A 20231-nucleotide genomic window follows, 5' to 3' on the forward strand; every position below is an offset into this window, starting at 1 on the left:
TTTTCTTAGCCTGAGTTCTAACACATTAATTTTTGTCTTGCATTTTATAAATGTAAATTTTGTAGCTGTTATTAATTCATATTCTTGGATTAGTTTCAGGAATATAAAATGCACATAATTAGCTCTAGCCTGCCTTTCTTTACACAAGTCATTTGATTTTACTCAGATTTTTAAAATAGTATCTGCCAAGCATCTGCTAGCACTGTCTACAATAGATTCTAGAACTGAAAGTTTCATCAGGTTAGTTCAAGTCAGACAGTTTAAAGCAGTAAGAAGGAACCATAAAGCCATGCTTTTCCCTCCTGAGTTGTCATGTATTGGACCTATAGACTCCTGCGGTCTCATCAGAGTCACTCTTTTCAATTTCAGAAGGCCCACCATTTTCTGATGGGTCATTCCTCATGCTGGAGCTGCCTGGTGCACAAGAGGCTGTGTGGATGGCACCCTACTTTCTACACATTAGATGTCAGTAATACACTTACATTTCTCCTCAAGGTTAGAGACAACATAAAATGTCTGTAGACATTGCCAGATGTCTCTGGAAGAAGGAAGTCCTACCTGTTTGAGAGTCTCGTGCTCTTTGGGCCATTACCTTATACCATAACGGTCGTAAAGCTCTACTAAATACAATGTGACCCTGAAGAAATTATTCTTCCCATGAGCATCTCAGTAAAACAATGAATTAAGTTTAGAGGAACACAAGTGAGCATATGGTTGAGTAAAGTCAGCAGCATTCTGAAATATCTACTGTAGCTAGTACCAACCAAGGATGCGTGTTTAACTGGAGTGCTGCCTTCTGTTAACTCCCACTGACTGCTTACTCTAATGCAGGAATTTCAAAATAATCCAAGGCTTGGAGGTAGAAAGGGGCAAGGCCAAACCTGGAATCCTAGGAAAGGCTCTCATTTTCCTCCTATTTCGGCAAGGGTGTAAAGTCCACCAATATCACACTAGCCATAGTTATATCAGTATTGTGTTGTTTCTTTCTGTATCTCACTATCACAGCTGCCTGTACTGCTTGAGGACTAACAATGAAGCTGCTGGCACTCAAAGGAATTCAACTGTTTACCAATATTATACCATTTTCATTAGGCTCTTAGATTCTTCCCATCAATTCTTCTGCAATGTTCCCTGAAATGTTGGGTGATGTTAGTTTTTGATTCATTTTTTAAACCAATGTGTCTAAGTATATGTAAATATGTATGTGAGTGCTTGTAGAGACCAAAAGAGAGCATCAGGGCCCGAGCAATTGGAATTAGAGGTAGTTGTGATTTGCCTGACAAGGGTGTCTGGAACTAAACTGTTCATCTACAATAACAGCAATCACTCTTAACTGCAGAGCCATTTCTTGTGCCCATATTGTATTCTTTTATGATCATTACATTTCCAGGACACAGCCTCAGTCACCCATTTTCTGCAGTTTAATTAGTGTGAGTCTCTGTCAGTGATAAGAAGCCATTGAAGAGTCGGTGTCTGTAACAGCCTGATAACTGCATTAATCTATGGTTGCAGTACACTCATCACATCTATTTAACTGCATTCATCTATAGATGCAGTACACTCTAAGAAGACTGATAGGTTCATCACATCTGTTTATCCAACATTAGGAAGAGCCTTCTTACTGGATCCCAGAACCTCCCCAGTCAGATTTTGGCCTCTCGCTATAGAATAGGGCTTGAACCTATTTACAGATAAGTGGCCTGTACCCAAAATACTTGGACAACTATTTGTCTAGTGACTGCATCTTACCTGGGTGAAGTTAACATGCAGCTGAATATGTCCATTGGTGACACTCCATCTCAGTATCCAACAAATTCCATTTTTGCATTATGAAGGCCAGCCAGCTCATTGGGAGTATCTATTTTATGCTAAGCCTTATTTATATGTTTTTTTGTTATTGTCTCTTTAGCAATAGGCTTTTACTATTTTGGCTTTTTTTCATGTACCTATCTTATCTTCAAGACCATATTAACATATTGTTAATTAAATAGGATTTTTTATTTTGCAAAGAATATTCTTGTAGTGTATATAGATTACCTCGTATAGATAAGTGTAGTTGTTCAATGTTGTGATTTATACGGTTCCTGGTGCTCTTTCACAGGTAAGTTATTTGTAATATTTCTACTTTTAGGTCCAATTTTAAGAAGGCACATTTGAAATGCCTGTGAGTTTGAAGGCATGGTTCAATGATTTGAGATATGCTTGTTAATTGTATGACGAGAAAATTCATATATGCATATAAATTTTTGGTAGCCAGAGCACTCCTTCATTTGATCTTCTATATTGCATGGTTTTGCATTTGTGTTTCAGATTTTGGGTTAATCTTCATCTCCACATTTGTGGAAAGAAAACTCTGTGGACTCACCATGCCTCACATATCATTATGAAGCAATATAAAATAAATAATTTCCACTGTTGGAGGCTTTAATAGTAGGTGGGACAATGATTTCATTGCACTGTGGGTTAGGACTCCACAGAGCTTAGGAAACTTGTCTGCTTTGCTCTGGATTTGCATAGGCTTTTTAATATCCCTAGTGCATTTTTTTATTTTATTTGACTTTTTACACATGTTACTCCCAGCTCCCTCTCCCTACCCTCCTCTCCCACCCTGTACCAACCCCCCCCAACCACCCACTCCATTACCCCCTGCTCCTCAGGGAGGGTAATGCCTTCCATGGGGTATTTTCAAAGTCTGTCATATCTCCCCAGGCAGGGCCTAGGCTCTCGTCCATGTGTCCAGGCTGAGACAGCATCCATCCATGTAGAATAGGCTCCTGAAGTCCATATGTATACCAGGGGATAAATACTGATCTATTATCTGAGGTTCCATAGATTGTTGAAGCCACCTCTCTAACACCCAAGGTCAGGGGGTCTGGATCAGTTCCATGCTGGTCTCTCAGTCACCAGACTGCAAGTCCATGGACTTAACCTTGCTCAGGTCAGCAGCTTCTGTGGGATTCACCAGCTAGGTCTTGACTCCTTTGCTCATTAGTCCTATTTTCAACTGAGTTCCAGGAGTTCAGTTCAGTGTTTAGCTGTATGTGTTTGCCTCTGCTTCCATCAGCCATTGGATGAGGATTCTAGGATAGCATATAAGGTAGTCATCAATCTGGTTATCAAGGGAGGGTATTTAAGGTAGCCTTGATGCCAGTTGGTGTGTTTCTTGTAGATCTCTGAAAATCTCACTAGTGCCACGTCTTTCCTCAAACCTATAATGACTCCCTCTATTATGGTATCTCTCATCCTGCTCTCCTCTATTCTTACCCTGACTCAACCTTCCTGCTCCCCCATATCCTCCCCTCCCCTTCTCTTCTCTCCCTCTCTTTCTGCCATCTCCCTCTCCCCTCCGCCTATGCTCCCAATCCCCTCAGAGATCCCATCCCATTCCACCTCTCCAGATTACCATGCATATCTCTCTTAGGGTCCTCCCTGTTTCCCAGACTCTCTGACGGTGGGATTGTACGCTGGAAATACCCTGCTCCATGTCTATACTCCACATATGAGTGAGTACGAACCATGTTTGTCTTTTTGTGACTGTGTTTCCTGACTCAGAATGGTTTCCTCTAGTGCTGTCCATTTGCCGGCAAATTTCAAGATTCCATTGTCTTTCTCCACTGAGTAGTACTCCATTGTGTAAATGTACCACATTTTCTCTATCCACTCTTCAGTTGAGGGGCATCTATGTTGCTTCTAGGTTCTAGCTATTACAAATAATGCTGCTAAGAACATAGTTGAGTAGATGTACTTATTGTATGAATGTACATCTTTTGGGTATATGCCTAAAATTGGAATTACTGGATCTTGTGGCAGACTGATTTCCATTTTCCTGAGGAATCTCCATATGGATCTCAAAGGTGGCTGTACAAGTTTTCACTCCCACCAGTAGTGAAGGAGTATTCCCCTTTCTCCACATCCTCTCCAGCATAAACTGTCATTAGTGTACTTTATTTTCACCATTCTGATGGGAGTCAAATGGTATCTCAGTGTTTTTTGATTTGTATTTCCGTGATGACTAAGGATGTTGAGCAAGGTGGCAAGATACAAAATTAACTCAAAAAAATCAATAGCTATACTATGTAAATAAGCAGGCTGAGAAAGAAATTAGAGAAACATCACCTTTTCTAATAGTCACAAACAATATAAAATATCTTGGGGTATCTCTAACCTAACAGGTGAATGAACTAGGTGTCAAGAACTTTCAGTCTTTAAAGAAAGAAATTAAAGAAGATACCAGAAAATGGAAAGATCTCCCATGCTCTTGAAAAGGTAGGATCAACATAATAAAAATACCAATCTTACAAAAAGTAATCTACAGATTCAAGGCAATCCCTATGAAAATGCTAGCACAATTCTTCACAGACCTTGAAAGGACAATTCTCAACGTTACATGGAAAAACAAAAGACCCAGGATAGCCCAAACAACGCTTTACAATAAAAGAACTTCAGGAAGCATCACCATCCCTGAATTTAAGCTGTACTACAGAGCTACAGTCCTGAAATCAGCTTGGCATTGACACAAAAATAAACAGGTAAACAAATGGAATAGAATTGAAAGCCCTGATATTAGCCCACACACCTTTGAACACCTGATCTTTGACAAACTATACAATGGAAAAAAGGAAAATATCTTCAACAAATGGTGCTGGCATACCTGGATGCTGGCATGTATAAGACTGCAGATAGATGCATCTCTATCACCATGGATAACACTTAAGTCCAGATGGATCAAAGACCTCAACATAAATCCAGCCACACTGAACCTCTTAGAAGAGAAAGTGGGAAGTACCCTTGAATAAATTGGTACAGGAGATTTCTTCCTGAACATAACACTAGTAGCACAGACACTGAAATGGACAATTAATAAATGAGACTTCCTGAAACTGAGAAGTTTCTGCAGGGCAAAGGAAACAGTCAACAAGACAAAATGACAGCCCACAGAATGGGAAAAGAAATTCACCAACTCCAAATCTGACAGAGGGCTGATCTCCAAATTTACAAAGAACTCAAGAAGCTAGTTCCAAAACACCAAATAATCCAATTAAAAAGGGGAGCAAAGAACTAAATAGAGAATTCTCCATAGAAGAGTCTAAAATGGCCGATAGACACTTGAGAAAGTAGCCTATGGCAATTTTTATTACTATGAGAAATATTAAATCTGTGTTCTCTTGGAGATTCTAGAGAGAATTGTCATATAATTTGTTTTACACTTCTGTTTATTTTATTGAGTGCACGCACATGTGTATATGTGCATGCATGTGAGTACATGCATAAACCACTGATTGCATAAGGAGGTCAAAATACAATTTTGAGGAGTCAATCTTTCATTTCACTATGTGGTATCCAAAGAGTTGATTCAGGTCTTTAGGCCTAATAGATTGATGCTCCATCTCTCTAGTTCATCTAACTAGTCTTGAAATCCTAACAGCAGTCCAAAGGGGCATCTTACATTTAAATCTAGTTTTCTTAAATGTGAGAAAATGTGGTCTCTGTCTTCTGATTGTCTGCCTCTCATAGTTCCCATCTTTAGACTTATTCCCCTAAGTTGTAATTCTGCTTTTATGTCATATATATTGTACTTCCTTTTTAAATATATATTTACTAATCTAGATTTTTGCACATAACAGAAACCTGTGCTATTTGGTTTTATTAGTCTGGCCTATTTACTTAACCTGGTCATCTCCAGTTCTATTAATTTTCTTAGAAGGACATATGTCCATTAATTGTAAAACTGAAAGAAACTCCATAATATATGAATACACAATGTGCACACAGCCGTCATATTTTCTTTCCTTCCTTATTGGCAGACATCTAGAGTTATTCTTATCTTGTCTATTGAGAACAGTGCAGTTGGGAGCACTAGTATGAATTGCCTTTTGCTGTACTAATTCATATTTTTCTGTATTATAGAGGAGTAGCTTAGCTGGATCTTATGAGAGTTTAATTTGTTTGAGAAGCTTGAACTCTGATTTCAATAATGGCTGTCAGTTGACATCCACCCCCAGTGTATTGAAGTGTTTGTTTCTGTATATTCTTTCAGGCATTTGTTGAATTGTTGGAATTCTTCTTCATAAGGGCCTCATCTATGCCTTGAAGACTTTTGCTTTTGTTCACCTCTAGCTGTTTCAACAGTCTAGGTCCACATTCATTTTTAAAGTTGTAACTGATTTTGGGTTTATTTTTGTGCGTGGTTATAATGGGGGTGTTTTCTGTCTTCTAATCTGGATGTGACACTTCTGCTAACTCTGTTGACTATCACCAAAGTATGCTCTTGGAACACATGTCAAAATCGGGGGCCAGTAGTTAGGGGGAGTTATTTCTGGGCTTGTGCTCTATTCCATTGGTCTACATGTCTGTTTATATATCAAAAGCATGACACTTTCATTATTCTCATTGTGTAAGTTCAACAGAAATCAGATGTCATATTAAGTCTAGGGTTGTTCATAATCTTCATAATTACCTTTGTATTTGGAATCCTTTGTGTTTAAATATTAATCTTAGAGTTTTTGTTGTTGCTGAAGAATATTAGAATTTTGATGGAAACTGTTTATACTTTTTGTTTATGTAGTCATTTCACAGCATGAATGGAACCAACCAATGGAAATGGGAGCTCTTTCCATCATCTGTAATTTTCCTTTAGTGTTTTGAAATTATACTTGTTGAGGTCGTTTACCTAATTGGTTACATATACTCATTGGAACACTTTATGATCTATTTTTTTCCTTATTTTTTCTCAGTACTATCATTACTGGTATATCTGATAGGTACTGTTTTATGTATATTGATTTTTATATGTTGAAATGTTGCAGAGAGTGTTTATTTGGTGAAGTACTGTGTGTTTTAAATATAGAAGTACGGAATATTTTATTTCTTTGTTTCCTATTTATAGTCATTGCTTTTCTATTCCTTGCTTTATGCTGTAGTCAAGATTTTAAGTACAATACAGATAATGGAGTTCTGTGTCTCTTTATATGTGACAGTCCAGACTGTCTTGAATCTTATTTTGTAGACCAGGCTGACACCAAACTCACTGATATCCATTTGTCTCTGTCTCCCAGTTTCTGGGATGAGTCTTGAACCGTTTCATACACCTGTTTGTTTTTCCTTGGCTTTCTTTAAGGGATTTATTGACTTCTTCCATTGTTTTGACCTTTTCTCAGTGTCTTTAAGAGAATTTTTCATTTCCTAATTAAGAGCCTCTATCATCTTCATAAAGTTTTGCTTAAGTTCATTTTCTTCTGCTTCATCTGTTTTGGGATGTTCAGGTCTTGCTGTTGTTGGACCACTGGGTTCTGATGTTGCCTAATTGCCCTTTATGTTGTTGAATATACTGATACTCTAGTGTTTACCCATCTGTTCTTTCTAACTAGTGTATGTGGTGCTTGTGCCTATAGAGGCAGCTGTTAGTCCAATTAGTGTGCTTTTATTGCCAGAGACGGCTGTCCACAGGGAGGATGCTGGGGTAGATGTGGATGGGTAATCAAGTTGATTTTGTGGGAACAGAGGCCAGTGGGTGGCAGTGGTGGTGGTGCAGTCTGCCTGCAGTTCTCTCACCTGATTGGCTAGCTGGTGGCATCTCTGCTGTAAATATCTAGTGTACTTAGTGATTAATAAACAAACAATCTGATGAAAATGTGATAAAAAGGTAATCAAAGAGGGATCTTGTAGAAGGTGTAATTAGTCAGTTGTGGTTTGTTATGATCTAGGAAATAATCTCTAAAGGAGAATATTTTACTTTGCTTCAGAGTTGCAGTTCATGGCTTTTTGTCCCCACTGCTCTTATACCATGATTGCAAAGTATATTATGGTGGGGTCATAAGGGAGAAGAGGCCTGTGCATGCTATGCTAGTTTTAAAGATATCAAATGGCAGAGGGAGGGAGTGTAAGACAGAGGGTCGAAGAAAAGAAGGAGGAAGGAAGGAAGGCAAGGTTGAGAGTGAAAACAACACTAGGTCTGAGGGAAGAAGGTGTTCTGGTTGGACAATGATCCTGTAAGTTTGGGGATTGGGTATGTGGTAGATTTCTTAAATATTTATATGCAGAATCATCTAGTGTTGCTTGCCATAGAACTGCAGTAATTCAATAGATTAAGGCAAAGAATACTTCAGTATAATTGGCATTATCTGGAAACTAAAGGAGAATGTTAGTAAAGGAGAACATAGGATGGGATCTGACATTATATTTAAAATAACAATAGATTTAGATTTGTCTGTTTGATAATGCAATGAAAATTAAATTCCACATCGTGTCTCACACCCATTTTAGGTTTTGTTGTGTTTTTTCTTTTCTTTATGGATATATATATATATGTATATATATGTGATTTTTTAATTTAAATTGCTTCACATGTCAATTCCAGGTCCCTCTCTGTTTCCTTCCTCCCGTGCCCTCCCATAAGCCCCCAATATTCCCTCATTTCCCCAAGTAGGGTGAGGCCCTCCATGGGGGTGTCCATAGTCTGTCATTTCATCCAGGGCAGGGTCTAGACCCTCCCCCAAGAGTTCAGGGTGAGAATGCATCTCTCATTGTTGAATGGGAGCCCAAAGTCCATTTGTATACCCAGGATAAATACTGATCTACTACCCAAGGCTCAATAGATTACCTAGGCCTCCTCACTGACACCCACATTCAGGGGATCTTGATAAGTCCCATGCTGGATTCCCAGCCATCAGTCTGGGATTCAAGAGCTAACCCTTGTGAGGTCAGCTGTTTCTGGGGTTTGAACCAACCCAGTCTTAATCCCTTTGGTCATCAGTCCTCCCTCTCTGTCACTGGACTTCTTGAGTTCAGCTCAGTGCTTAGCCATGGGAGTCTGCCTCTGCTTCCACCAGCCACTGAATGAAGGTTCTGTTTCCCAGACTCCCTACTCATGGGATTGTAAGCTGGCACTCCCGAGATCTATGTCTAAAATCCAAATATGAGAGAGTACATGCCATGTTTCTCTTTTTGTGACTGGGTTACCTCACTCAGGATGGTTTCTTCTAGTGCCATCCATTTGCCTCCGAATCTCAGACTTCCATTGTTTTTTACTGCTTAATAGTACTCCATTGTGTAAATGTACCACATTTTCTCTATCTACTCTTCAGTTGAGGGGCATCTAGGTTGTTTCCAGATTCTGGCTATTACAAATAATGCTGCTATGAACACAGTTGAGCATATTTCGTTATTGTATAAGGGTAAATCTTTTGGGTATATGCCTAGGAGTAGAATTGCTGGGTCTTGGGTCTTGTTGTAGGCTGATTTCCATTTTTCTGAGGAATCTCCATACTGATCTCCAAACTGGCTGCACAAGTTGGATTCTCACCAGCAGTGGAGGAGAGTTCCCCTTTGTCCACTCCCCCTCCAGCATAAATTGTCATTAGTGTTTTTCATTTTTGCCATTCTAATAAGAGTGAGATGGTATCTCAGAGTTGTTTTGATTTGCATTTCCCTGATGGCTAAGGATGTTGAGCACTTTCTCAAGTGTCTCTTCACCATTTTGGACTCCTCTATTGAAAGTTCTCTATTTAGTTCTGAACCCCACTTTTTAATCGGATCCTTTCGTGTTCTGGAGACGTGCCATTTGACTTCTTTGTAAATTTTGGAGATCAGCCCTCTGTCAGATGTGGGGTATGTTAATATCTTTTCCCATTCTGTGGGATGGCATTTTCTCTTGTTGACTGTGTCCTTTGCCCTGCAGAAGCTTCTCAGTTTCAAGAGGTCCCATTTATTAATTGTCTATCTCAGTGTCTGTGCTGCTGGTGTTATGTTCAGGAAGCAGTCTCCTGTACCAATTCATTCAAGGGTACTTCCCACTTTCTCTTCTAAGAGATTCAGTGTGGCTGGATTGATGTTGAGGTCTTTGATCCATTTGGACTTAAGTTTCATGCATGGTGATAGATATGGATCTATCTCAGTCTTCTATATGCCAGCATCCAGTTATGCCAGGACCATTTGTTGAAAATTCTTTCTTTTTTCTACTGTATAGTTTTAGCAACTTTGTCAAAAATCAGGTGTTAAAGATGCGTGGATTGATATCAGGGTCTTCAATTAGATTCCATTGGTCTACCTGTCTGTTTTTGTGCCAATACCAAGTACTTTTCATGACTATAAGCTCTGTAATAGAGCTTGAAGACAGGGATGGTGATGCCTCTGGGAGTTCCTTTATTGTACGGGGTTTCCTTGGCTATCTGGGTCTTTTTTTTTCCATGGAAACTATGAAAGCCAGAAGGTCCTGGATAGATGTTCTACAAACACTAAGAGACCACAGACTCCAGCCCAAACTACTGTTTACAGCAAAACTCTCAATCACTATAGATGGAGAAAACAAGATACTCCGTGACAAAATCAGATTATGCAATACGTACCCACACATCCAGGCCTACATAATGTTCTAGAAGGAAAATTCCAACCCAAGGAAGTTAACTACCCTCAAAAGAACATGGGCAATAGATAATCTTACTTTACCAGAAATCAGAAATAGGAGAAAAAGTTCACACACAAAACCACCACCAAAAATGGATCCAAAGCAAACGAGAATCAACAATCAATGGTCATTAATATCCCTGGATATCAATAGTCTTAACTCACCTACATAAAGGCACAGGCTAACAGGGTGGATACAAAGACATAATCCATCCTTCTGCTGCATACAAGAAACACACCTCAATTTCAAAGACAGACCCCACCTCAAGGTTAAAGGTTTGGAAAAGACGTTCCAATCAAATGGACATAAGAAGCAAGTGGGTATAGCTATCCTAATATCTAACAAAATAGACTTCAAACTAAAGTTAATCAAAAGAGATGAAGAAGGTCATTTCATATTCATCATAGGAAAAATCCATCAGCAGAAGTCTCAATTCTGAACATATATGCCCCAAATATAAAGGTACCCACATTCATAAAATAAACATTAATGAAACTCAAATCACACATTAAACACCACACACTTAGAGTGGAAGACTTCAACACGTGACTCTCACCACTGGACATGTCCACCAGACAGTAACTTAACAAAGAAACAATGGAACTAACAGAAGTTATTACCCAATTGGGTTTACCAAACGTCTATAGAACATTCCACCCAAACAAAAAATAATATACCTTCTTCTTAGCACCACATAGAACCTTCCCTAAAATCAACCACATACTTAGCAGTAAAGCAAAACTCAACTGATATAAAAAAAATTTGGAATAAACCCCTATATCCTGTCAGGCCAGTACAGCTTAAAATTACAATTCAACATCAACACAAACTGCAGAAACCTTACAAACTCATGGAAATTGAACAATGCTCAATTGCTTCACCCCTAGGAAAAGGAAGAAATAAAGACTTCCTAGAATTCAATGAAAATGAAGGCACAACATACCCAAACTTTTGGGATACTTTGAGAGTGGTTCTAAGAGGAAAATTCATAGCACTATGTGCCCACATGAAGAAACTGGAGAATTGCCACACTAAAGAATTAGCAGAGCACCTGAAAGCTCTAGAACAAAAGGAAGCAAACTCACCCAGGAGGAGTAGACACCAGGAAATAATCAAATTGAGAGCTAAAATCAATAAAGTAGAAACAAAGAAAACAATACAAAGAATCAGTGAAACAAAGAGTTGGTTCTTTGAAAAAATCAGCAAGATAGACAAACCTTTATCAAACCTAACCAAAAGACACAGAGAGAACATGCTAATTAACAAAATCAGAAAGGAAAAGGGGGACAAAACAACAGACACTGGGGAAATCCAAAGGATCATCAGATCATACTTTGAAAAGCTTTACTCCACTAAATTGGAAACATCTAAAGGAAATGGAAGATTTTCTGGATAGATATCACTTACCAAAATTAAATCAAGGACAGATAAACATTTTAAACAGATCTATAACCCCTGAAGAAATAGAAGCAGCCATAAAAAGTCTTCCAACCAAAAATAGTAAAGGGCCAGATGGCTTCAGTGTGAAATTCTGCCAAAAATGCAAGAGGAGCTAATACCAATACTCTTCAAATTGTTCCACACAATAGAAGCATTAGGATCACTGCCAAATTCTTTTTACGAGGCAGCAATTAGCTTAGTACCTAAACTACACCAAGACACAACCAAGATAGGGAGCTACAGAACAATCTCCCTCATGAACACTGATGCAAAAATACTCAATAAAATACTGGCAAATAAAATCCAAGAACACATCAGAAAAACCATACACCATGATCAAGTAGGCTTCATCCCAGGGATGCAGGGATGATTCAACATATGAAAATCCATCAATGTAATCCATCATATAAACAATCTGAAAAAGAAAAACCACATGATCATTTCACTAGATGCTGAAAAAGCCTTTGACAAAATCCAACACCCCTTCATGATAAAGGTCTTGGACAGATCAGGGATAGCAGGAGCATACCTAAACATAATAAAAACTATATACAGCAAACCAACAGCCAGCACCAAGCTAAATAGAGAAACTAAATGCGATTCCTCTAAAATCAGGAACAAGACAAGGATGTCCACTCTCTCCATTTGTCTTCAATATTGTACTTGAAGTTCTAGCTAGAGCAATAAGACAACAAAAGGAGATCAAGAGGATACAAATGGGAAAGGAAGAAGTCAAACTTTCACTATTTGCATATGATATTATAGTCTACATAAGTGACTCAAAGAATTCTACCAGGGAACTCCTACAGTTAATAAACACCTTCAGCAAAGTGGGAGGATACAAAATTAACTCAAAAAAATCAGTAGCCCTACTATATGTAGACAATAAAGGGGATGAGAAAGAGCTCAGAGAAACATCATCCGTTACAATAGCCACTAATGCCATAAATAACTTGGGGTAACTCTAACCAAACAGGTGAAAGGCCTATATAACAAGAACTTTGAGTCTTTAAAGAAAGAAACTAAAGAAGATACCAGAAAATGGAAAGATCCCCCATGCTCTTGGATAGGTAGGAGCAACATAGTAAAAATGGCAATCTTACCAAAAGCAATCTACAGATTCAATGCAATCCCTATCAAAATGCCAGCACAATTTTTCACTGAACCCCAAAAGGACAATCCTCAATTTCATTTAACAACTTTTCATATGCATCTTTCATTTGTTTGGTTAAGGCAATCCCAAGATATTATTTTGTTGTTTGTGGCTATTTTAAAGGGTGTTGTTTCTCTGATTTCTTTCTTAACACATTCATCATTTGTTTATAGAAGTGCTATTGATTTTGAGTTAATGTTGTATCCTGCCAGTTCACTGAAGGTGTAGGAGTTCCCTAGTACACTTTTTGTGGTCACTTATATATACTGTCTTATCATATGCAAATAGTGAAAGTTTGACTCCTTCCCTCCCAATTTGTACCCCCTTGCTTGCTGTCTTAATGTTCTAGGTAGAATTTGCAGTACTTTTTGAATAGATATGGAGAGTGGACAGCCTTGTCTTCTTCCAGATTTTAATGGAGTCACTTTGAGCTTCTCTCCATTTAGTTTTATGTTGGCTGTCTGCTTGCTGTATATTGCCTTTATTATGTTTAGATATGTTCCTTGTATCCCTGATCTTTCTACAACTTTTACAAGGGGGTTTTGAACTTGTGGAAGGCTTTTTCAGTATTAATGAGATAATCATGTGGGGTTTTTTCAGTTTTTTTAATATGGTGGCTTACATTGGCAGATTTTTGTATATTGATCCATCCCTGCCTCTCTAGGGTGAAGCCTACTTGGTCATGGTGAATGATTTTTTGATGTGTTCTTGGATTCAGTTTATAAGTATTTTATTGAGTATTTTTGTATCAATGTTCATGAGGGAGATTAGTCTGTAATTTGCTTTCTTAGTTTTGAGTTTGTGTGGTTCAGGTATCCGGGTAACTATAGCCTAGTAAAAAGTTTGTCAGTGTTCCCTCTTTTTGTATTGCGTAGAACAACTTGAGGAGTATTTGAAGAGCATTGGTATTAGCCCTTCTGGCATAATTCTGCACTGAAACCAACTGGCCCAGGGAATTTTGTTTATTTTTTATTTTTTAGTCTCAGAGACTTTTGATGATTGCTTCTTCTTCATTCAGGGGTATAGCATATTTTAATTGCTTATATGGTCTTGATTAAATTTTGTTATGTGTTACCCATCCAGAAAATTGTCCATTTCTTTTAAATTTGCCAAATTAGTGGAGTACCAGATGAGATTTTTTAAACGTTAGTTTTTAATAGCCAAAGAATAGTCCCTCAATTCATACTTACACATTGAAAAGTCATAAAATCAACAAAAAATATTTGAAGGAATGAATCATTATAACATCCTTCCGTTTCTGAGCATTGCAGAAAAGACAGAATTCAGACTAGCATTTTGTCAGTTGACATTTCAAGACCTTGATCTGATTGACAATATTTTCTGCATTATAACTCAGGCAGCCAAGGAGGACATGATAAAAAGCAAGACGAGAGGGATTTTCTAACAGATGTAAAGATGGCAGTGCAGATGAGGCAGGGTAGGTCTCATCTTCCTCAAATTCAAGATGAACCTAGGAAACAAATGATAGCGATTTATTAATTGTATTATTAGTAATTATCAATCTGTAAGTGCTTTTAAATGTTGAGAAAAGACTTGAGAGAAAATTAGGAAAACTTTACTACAAAATATGGATTTTCATGAGTCTAGAGCAAGCAGTCATAGATCTGTTAATTATCTAAAGTTAGACACAAGACCTCCCCATTTATTTCAACATGCACCTTGTTCTGAGACGGAGTATGTCCCTGTAAAAAAAAAAGACAGAACTTGCTCTTTGACTGCAGATGTGGGTTTGAATGAAGGACGGTTGTCTCTAAGGTGCCACTTGTGTGTCTTGAATTTCTTGCTCTCAATGCAATCTATCTGGCACCTAATATCTGGAATCAATGTCCCCAAAATGATGGAGACTGTACTTGGTGGTTAAGATGCAGACGGACCAGGGATAGTGTGATAAGAACTGCTCAAATCTCAAGAGGACTGTCAATCTGTCCAGAAGGGGCACTGTCCAAATTACTGTGAGAAGTTCCTGTCTCTTGAGATACCTGTGCTGTGAGGTGCTGAGAAAACACCTTGGAGAAAGTTGGAGTTGCCAACAACCCTTAGGCATGAGGCTGTGTATGAGCATTCCTCAATTGCAATGTCCCAGAACAGAGATAGTTCAAATGCATTTTTCTACCAGAGTCAGATTTTTCATGAATGATAAAAGCAAAGTAGTAAAAGGCAATAACTTACGTTTTTGAGTAATGACCCCACATCATACAGTAGTTCTGAGAGTGTTGTGAATCTTGAAACTATTATTCTGATTTTATATATGAAATCACTAACTTTGATGGTTGACTCCAAATCAGCAGTATCTGTGGCCACATGCCTCAGGGTGTTACTCCATCCAACCAGCATACCTATGGTCATATTCAGAAGGCCCTCAAGATAGAAACAATTGAAAATCACATTAAAACATGTAAAAATTGTAGGTTGAATTGCATGTCATATGTAGTATAGTTTTGTAACTAGTGTTATACAATTATTTGAGGATCATTTGCAACAGGGTTAATATAGTATTTAGTGAGTGTCTAGACACAGAATAGATATTAATATATATTCTCTTCCTTAACATTAATTCATATTTACAATCAAAATCTGTTATGCATACCAGATGTACAGAATGTGCATAGCAGATATACAAAATCATTAAGGAGCACAAAATGTATGTGAAATGTGTGCATGTATTTCAGTACTTTAAATTTAATATATTCCAACTGGTTATGTCAAGGAATAGTATGGAAGATTCTATAATAATTACTCTTAAGAGGTTACATTTGTCAACCTTGCACCAGATGTCATATTTGCCTCCTGTGAAACACAAAATTTCCCAAGGTGTGAAACCCGAGGAGAAGGCAGCTATATCACATCAGTATTAGGCGCTTTTCCCTTGATGCCCAGTGTCCTTCCTTTTCCTGTTATGCTCTGTAGCTTGGCATAGCCAGTGCACTGTTTCAGTTGATTCGATGAGAAAATTACACCAAAGACTCACCTGAATGTCTTGGCCTTCTGTTGTATTATCTGGGACAGGAAGGGAATAATTGTAGCATAGCTGGGGGATTTTGTCCCGGATTGGTGAAGCCGAAGCATACTCTTTTTCCTGGAAATGATGAGAACATTCATGAATAGGAGAACTGAGTCAATGAATCCACGAGTAGTATATTAATGCATTTAGTCTATGTTTACTTCTAAAGGATAAGCATGTGTAAAATATTAAATTTAGTCATTAAGATGATGATGATTTGGTGTAGTTAGTGCATTTGATCTCTAATACCACATTTCTAGTTACCATTTGAGCCTACTGACTTCTCTGATTTACTATTATCTTGTTTTCTCATGCTTTCAAAAAATTTAGTATTTGAAAGAACAGAAACATAAAACAAAATCACAAAACACTTCATATTTAATGATGCTCTTTCCTAGATTATTAATGGCACAGTGAATATGTAATTGTGTTTGTGAACCCTTAACTTTCTTATATATATATATATATATATGTGTGTGTGTGTGTGTGTGTGTATGTGTGTGTGTGTGTATGTGCATATAATTTTTAAATTTAAATTAGAAACAAGGTAACTTCACATGTCAATTCCAGGTCCCTCTCTGTTTCCCTCCCCTCTCTCATGCCCTCCCACCAACCCTCCCCCAATATCCCCTCATTTCCCCAGGGAGGGTGAGGCCCTCTATGAGGGTGTCCATAGTCTGTCATTTCATCCAGGGCAGGGCCTAGACCCTACTCCAAGAGTTCAGGGTGAGAATGCATCTCTCATTGTTGAATGGGAGTCCATTTGTATACCCAGGATAAATACTGATCTACTACCCAAAGCTCAAAAGATTACCTAGGCCTCCTCAATAGCACCCACATTCAGGGGGTCTTGATCAGTCCCATGCTGGATTCCCAGGCATCAGTCTGGGATTCAAGTGTTAATCCTTGTCAGGTCAGCTGTTTCTGGGGCTTAAACCAGCCCAGTCTTAATCCCTTTGGTCATCAGTCCTCCCTCTCTGTCATTGGATTTCTTGAGTTCAGCTCAGTGCTTATCCGTGGGAGTCCGCCTCTGTTTCCATTAGGCACTGAATGAAGGTTCTGTTTCCCAGACTCTCTGGCCATGGGATTGTTGGCTGACACTCCCCAGATCTATGTCTAAAATCCATATGTGAGAGAGTACATGCCATGTTCTCTTTTTGTGACTGGAACCCTTTACTTTCTGTTATTTAAGTTATCACTGAGTCACTATAAACATTGACAACAGCAATTTCCTTAAAAATTCAAACTGCAATCTGTTGTTCATAATAGAATCAGTTATTAGACACTCAAGCATAATATTTTCAGAAATATTGTACAATGAAAAACTAAAATATAAGTAATATACTTAATGGTTCATATTCTTAATATTTATTGAATTTGTATTTTGTTAAATATATCATTTAAATTTTATAGTGAGCAGAATTGTAAAGATTAATGAACTAAGGATCCTAACAAATTGGAAGATTGCTAGTGAAAGTTGCAGAATGAAAGAATTTCTAGTGATTAAATACTATTATATGAATGTGCTTATTAGACATAGGAGAGGTCTGTGTTGCCAGTGTCTAATTGTATGAAGTTCTTGCCCATTTTTGCCACCTTAACCCACTTAGAGAGGGCAAAGCACCTTCAGTCAGAAGGCAGGGACTCTTTACAGATGTAACAGTTTGCTTCAAAATAACAAACTCACTTCTTACAGAGTCTCCCAAGTCTCTGGATTTCTGAGAAACTATTATTATTATTATGTTATTATCATTGATTTTCTCCTCCCAGCGTTAGTTCTCTCATTTAATTCTTCTCAATTTGAGCCCTCCTTACAAGCCGATCTGCTTTATTAGGTATCTGCTGTGCACTATGTGAAAATGCTGATGGGAATTAGCCCCTAGTACCACCAAACAGGAAGTCAAAGGTTCTTTTCAGCCAAACTTTATAAGGCTTTGTGTCACAAGTGGAAAATTTTTAATTAAAAATAATTAAATATAAAGACTCCCGCCCCCTCCTTAAATTGAAAAATTTCACCAAACTGTTCCAATCTTCCGGTTGTCTTTCAGTGGCAGATGGTACCTTGTGCCTGTAGAGGTGTGCTATATGGTGTTTGGATCACAGTGTTTCCCCACTGAGCTGTGGGATCACCCAGACATTGTTGCTAAAGCTCATCTTTGAAGCTTTGAGTCAGTGAGGTACTTACGAACTCATTGAGCAATCGTGATGTGAACCGGTTGGTGAGCAGAGATAGCAAAGTTATCATAAGAAACCGTAGCTCTAACTCCACCTCGCAACGCTCAGGTGAGTAGACACACTGGGTCTCAGAGGCCGCGTTCTGCCGCAGAAGCATGCTTGATAACAGCGGCAGCAGAAGTGCCTCAGTCATAGAGATAGAAGTCACCTAAATGGTCTATCCAGTGAAGTTCCCCGCATTACCCTGCCTAGAGAAGCCTTGTTTAGCCCCCTGAGCTTAGTACGTTTGAGCTGGCTTGGGAGAAGAAACGTCACCCACTATGATAATCACCTCATCCTTTGTCCTTCATGACATGATCAGACAGATGCTGTGACCTCTGCTCTGATCACACCCACTTTTCAAATATGTGACAATGACCTGTGCTTATTTCATCAGGTGATCGACCTCTGAAACATTAGATATTTGTCGTCCTTTCAAGAGGAACGTTGAAATATGTCCCACATTAAAACGCCCTTTCTTTCTTCCTTCTTTCTTTCTTTCTCCTTTCTTCTTTCTTTCTTTTCCTTCTTTCCTTCTCTTTTAAAAAATTCTTTTTGAGACATGGTCCCTCTGCATAGCTGTGGCCATGCTGTAACTCGCTGTGCAGATCAGGCTTATTGTTCTTTGATGCAGCTTCGAGCAATAAAACAGGATCCAACAAACCCACATAGAGTTTATTGGGCAACGGAGCAAAGGAGGGAAGCAGAAATGGAAAGAAGAAAGAACAGGCAGGAGGCACTGGCTTATATAGGGAATGGGAAGAGTTCTGAAGGAGTCTCAGCAGTTGGGGCCGTTGAAACCGTAGTCACGGAGCTGCCCTTGGCCCACCCCTGCGAGGCCCCAGTTCCACAGGGTGTCTGCATGCAGAGCCCTTATGCAGCCACCTAACACATGCACCATGCAGCCATGCCACCTTTAACAGCTGCCAGTGAGGAGCGATCAACTGTCAAAGATGGATCCCGGGGAGAGGGAAGGTAGCCTGGAGAAGAGCGATCCCAGGTTTGGAAGAGAGCCCTAGGATTACCGAGGCTCTATGACCAGGAAAGGTTCCCTAAAGAGAAGGTCCAGGTGCTGGAGAGGGCTGGTGCAGAGTGACAGGCAGGTGCGGAGGAGAAACCATGGGCGGGAGAAGGAGAGGAGTTGGGAGCAGAAACAGGGCCAGGTTGCCCAGTGCCTGGGGAGAGGGAGAAGCCAGGATATCCAAAAGGCTGGGCTCAAACTCAGAGATCCTCCTGCTGCTGCCTCCCAAATGCTGGGATTAAAGGTTGCTCCACACTGCCAGACTAAATTGACATTTTAAACCTCAGTGATACTACCACAGATTATTTTCAGAAATAAAAATATGAGGGTTAGCAGTGGTGTAGTAGGTAAAATTTCTGCCACAATGTATGAAAATTGGAATTCCAATTCACAGAATTGAAGCAAATGCCTGGTGGAAGTTGAGGACCTTGGCAAGTCCAGACTTCTTAAAAGGCATAGATAGGGAATCCCCTAGAAAACTGGATAGAAAACTAGCCTTGTGGATAAATTGTGATTATAGTTGAGATAGTTCAATAAGATAGATCTATCAAAGATGATTCCTGACATAAACCACTAGCCTCCAAGGATCACATGTGTCCATGAGAACATGTATACATGCGCACATAATACAAATATATACACATAAAATGAAAGTGTCCAAAAAAAATCAATCAACCAAACAAACCAAAAAAGTCCCCCCAAACAAAAACACAAAATGATGTAAAAACCTGTAAATCTCAGAAACCAAGTTCCACAGAACTTTTGATAGAAACAATTAGAAATGTCCAAATGAAAAAGAGGGAATTAAGTTTGAAGTATGGGAAATATCTAATTTCAAATACCCCAAAGAATAAAAACTATCAGAAAATTATTTAGTGTGAAAGTTAATAAACCAACAATTTTTATTATAAAATTAAACTTCTGTCAAAATTAGCATTATCTCAATTTTCAAACATTATGTTTTCATGAATTTTACACA

The 20231-nt window shown here is 38.6% G+C and overlaps 1 protein-coding gene across 2 annotated transcripts; it reads right to left on the reverse strand.

The window, feature by feature from the left end:
* Positions 1–14128: 14128 nt before the first annotated feature.
* Positions 14129–18510, reverse strand: LOC101844621 (prolactin-like). 2 transcript variants are annotated; one of them, XM_040755761.1, is made up of 4 exons: positions 18203–18510; positions 15985–16092; positions 15279–15374; positions 14129–14466 (listed from the first exon to the last, which is right to left on the reverse strand). In XM_040755761.1, exons 1-4 carry the CDS (start codon positions 18383–18385, stop codon positions 14284–14286), a joined length of 570 nt encoding a protein of 189 aa, XP_040611695.1. In that variant the 5' UTR covers positions 18386–18510; the 3' UTR covers positions 14129–14283. The 2 variants fall into 2 exon arrangements, with proteins under 2 accessions (XP_040611695.1, XP_005066329.1); XM_005066272.2 differs by having other exon boundaries at positions 15186–15374; positions 18203–18502.
* Positions 18511–20231: the final 1721 nt, after the last annotated feature.

This window comes from Mesocricetus auratus, unplaced genomic scaffold (assembly GCF_017639785.1).
Source record: "Mesocricetus auratus isolate SY011 unplaced genomic scaffold, BCM_Maur_2.0 Super-Scaffold_100013, whole genome shotgun sequence".
NCBI classification, from domain to species: Eukaryota; Metazoa; Chordata; class Mammalia; order Rodentia; family Cricetidae; genus Mesocricetus; species Mesocricetus auratus.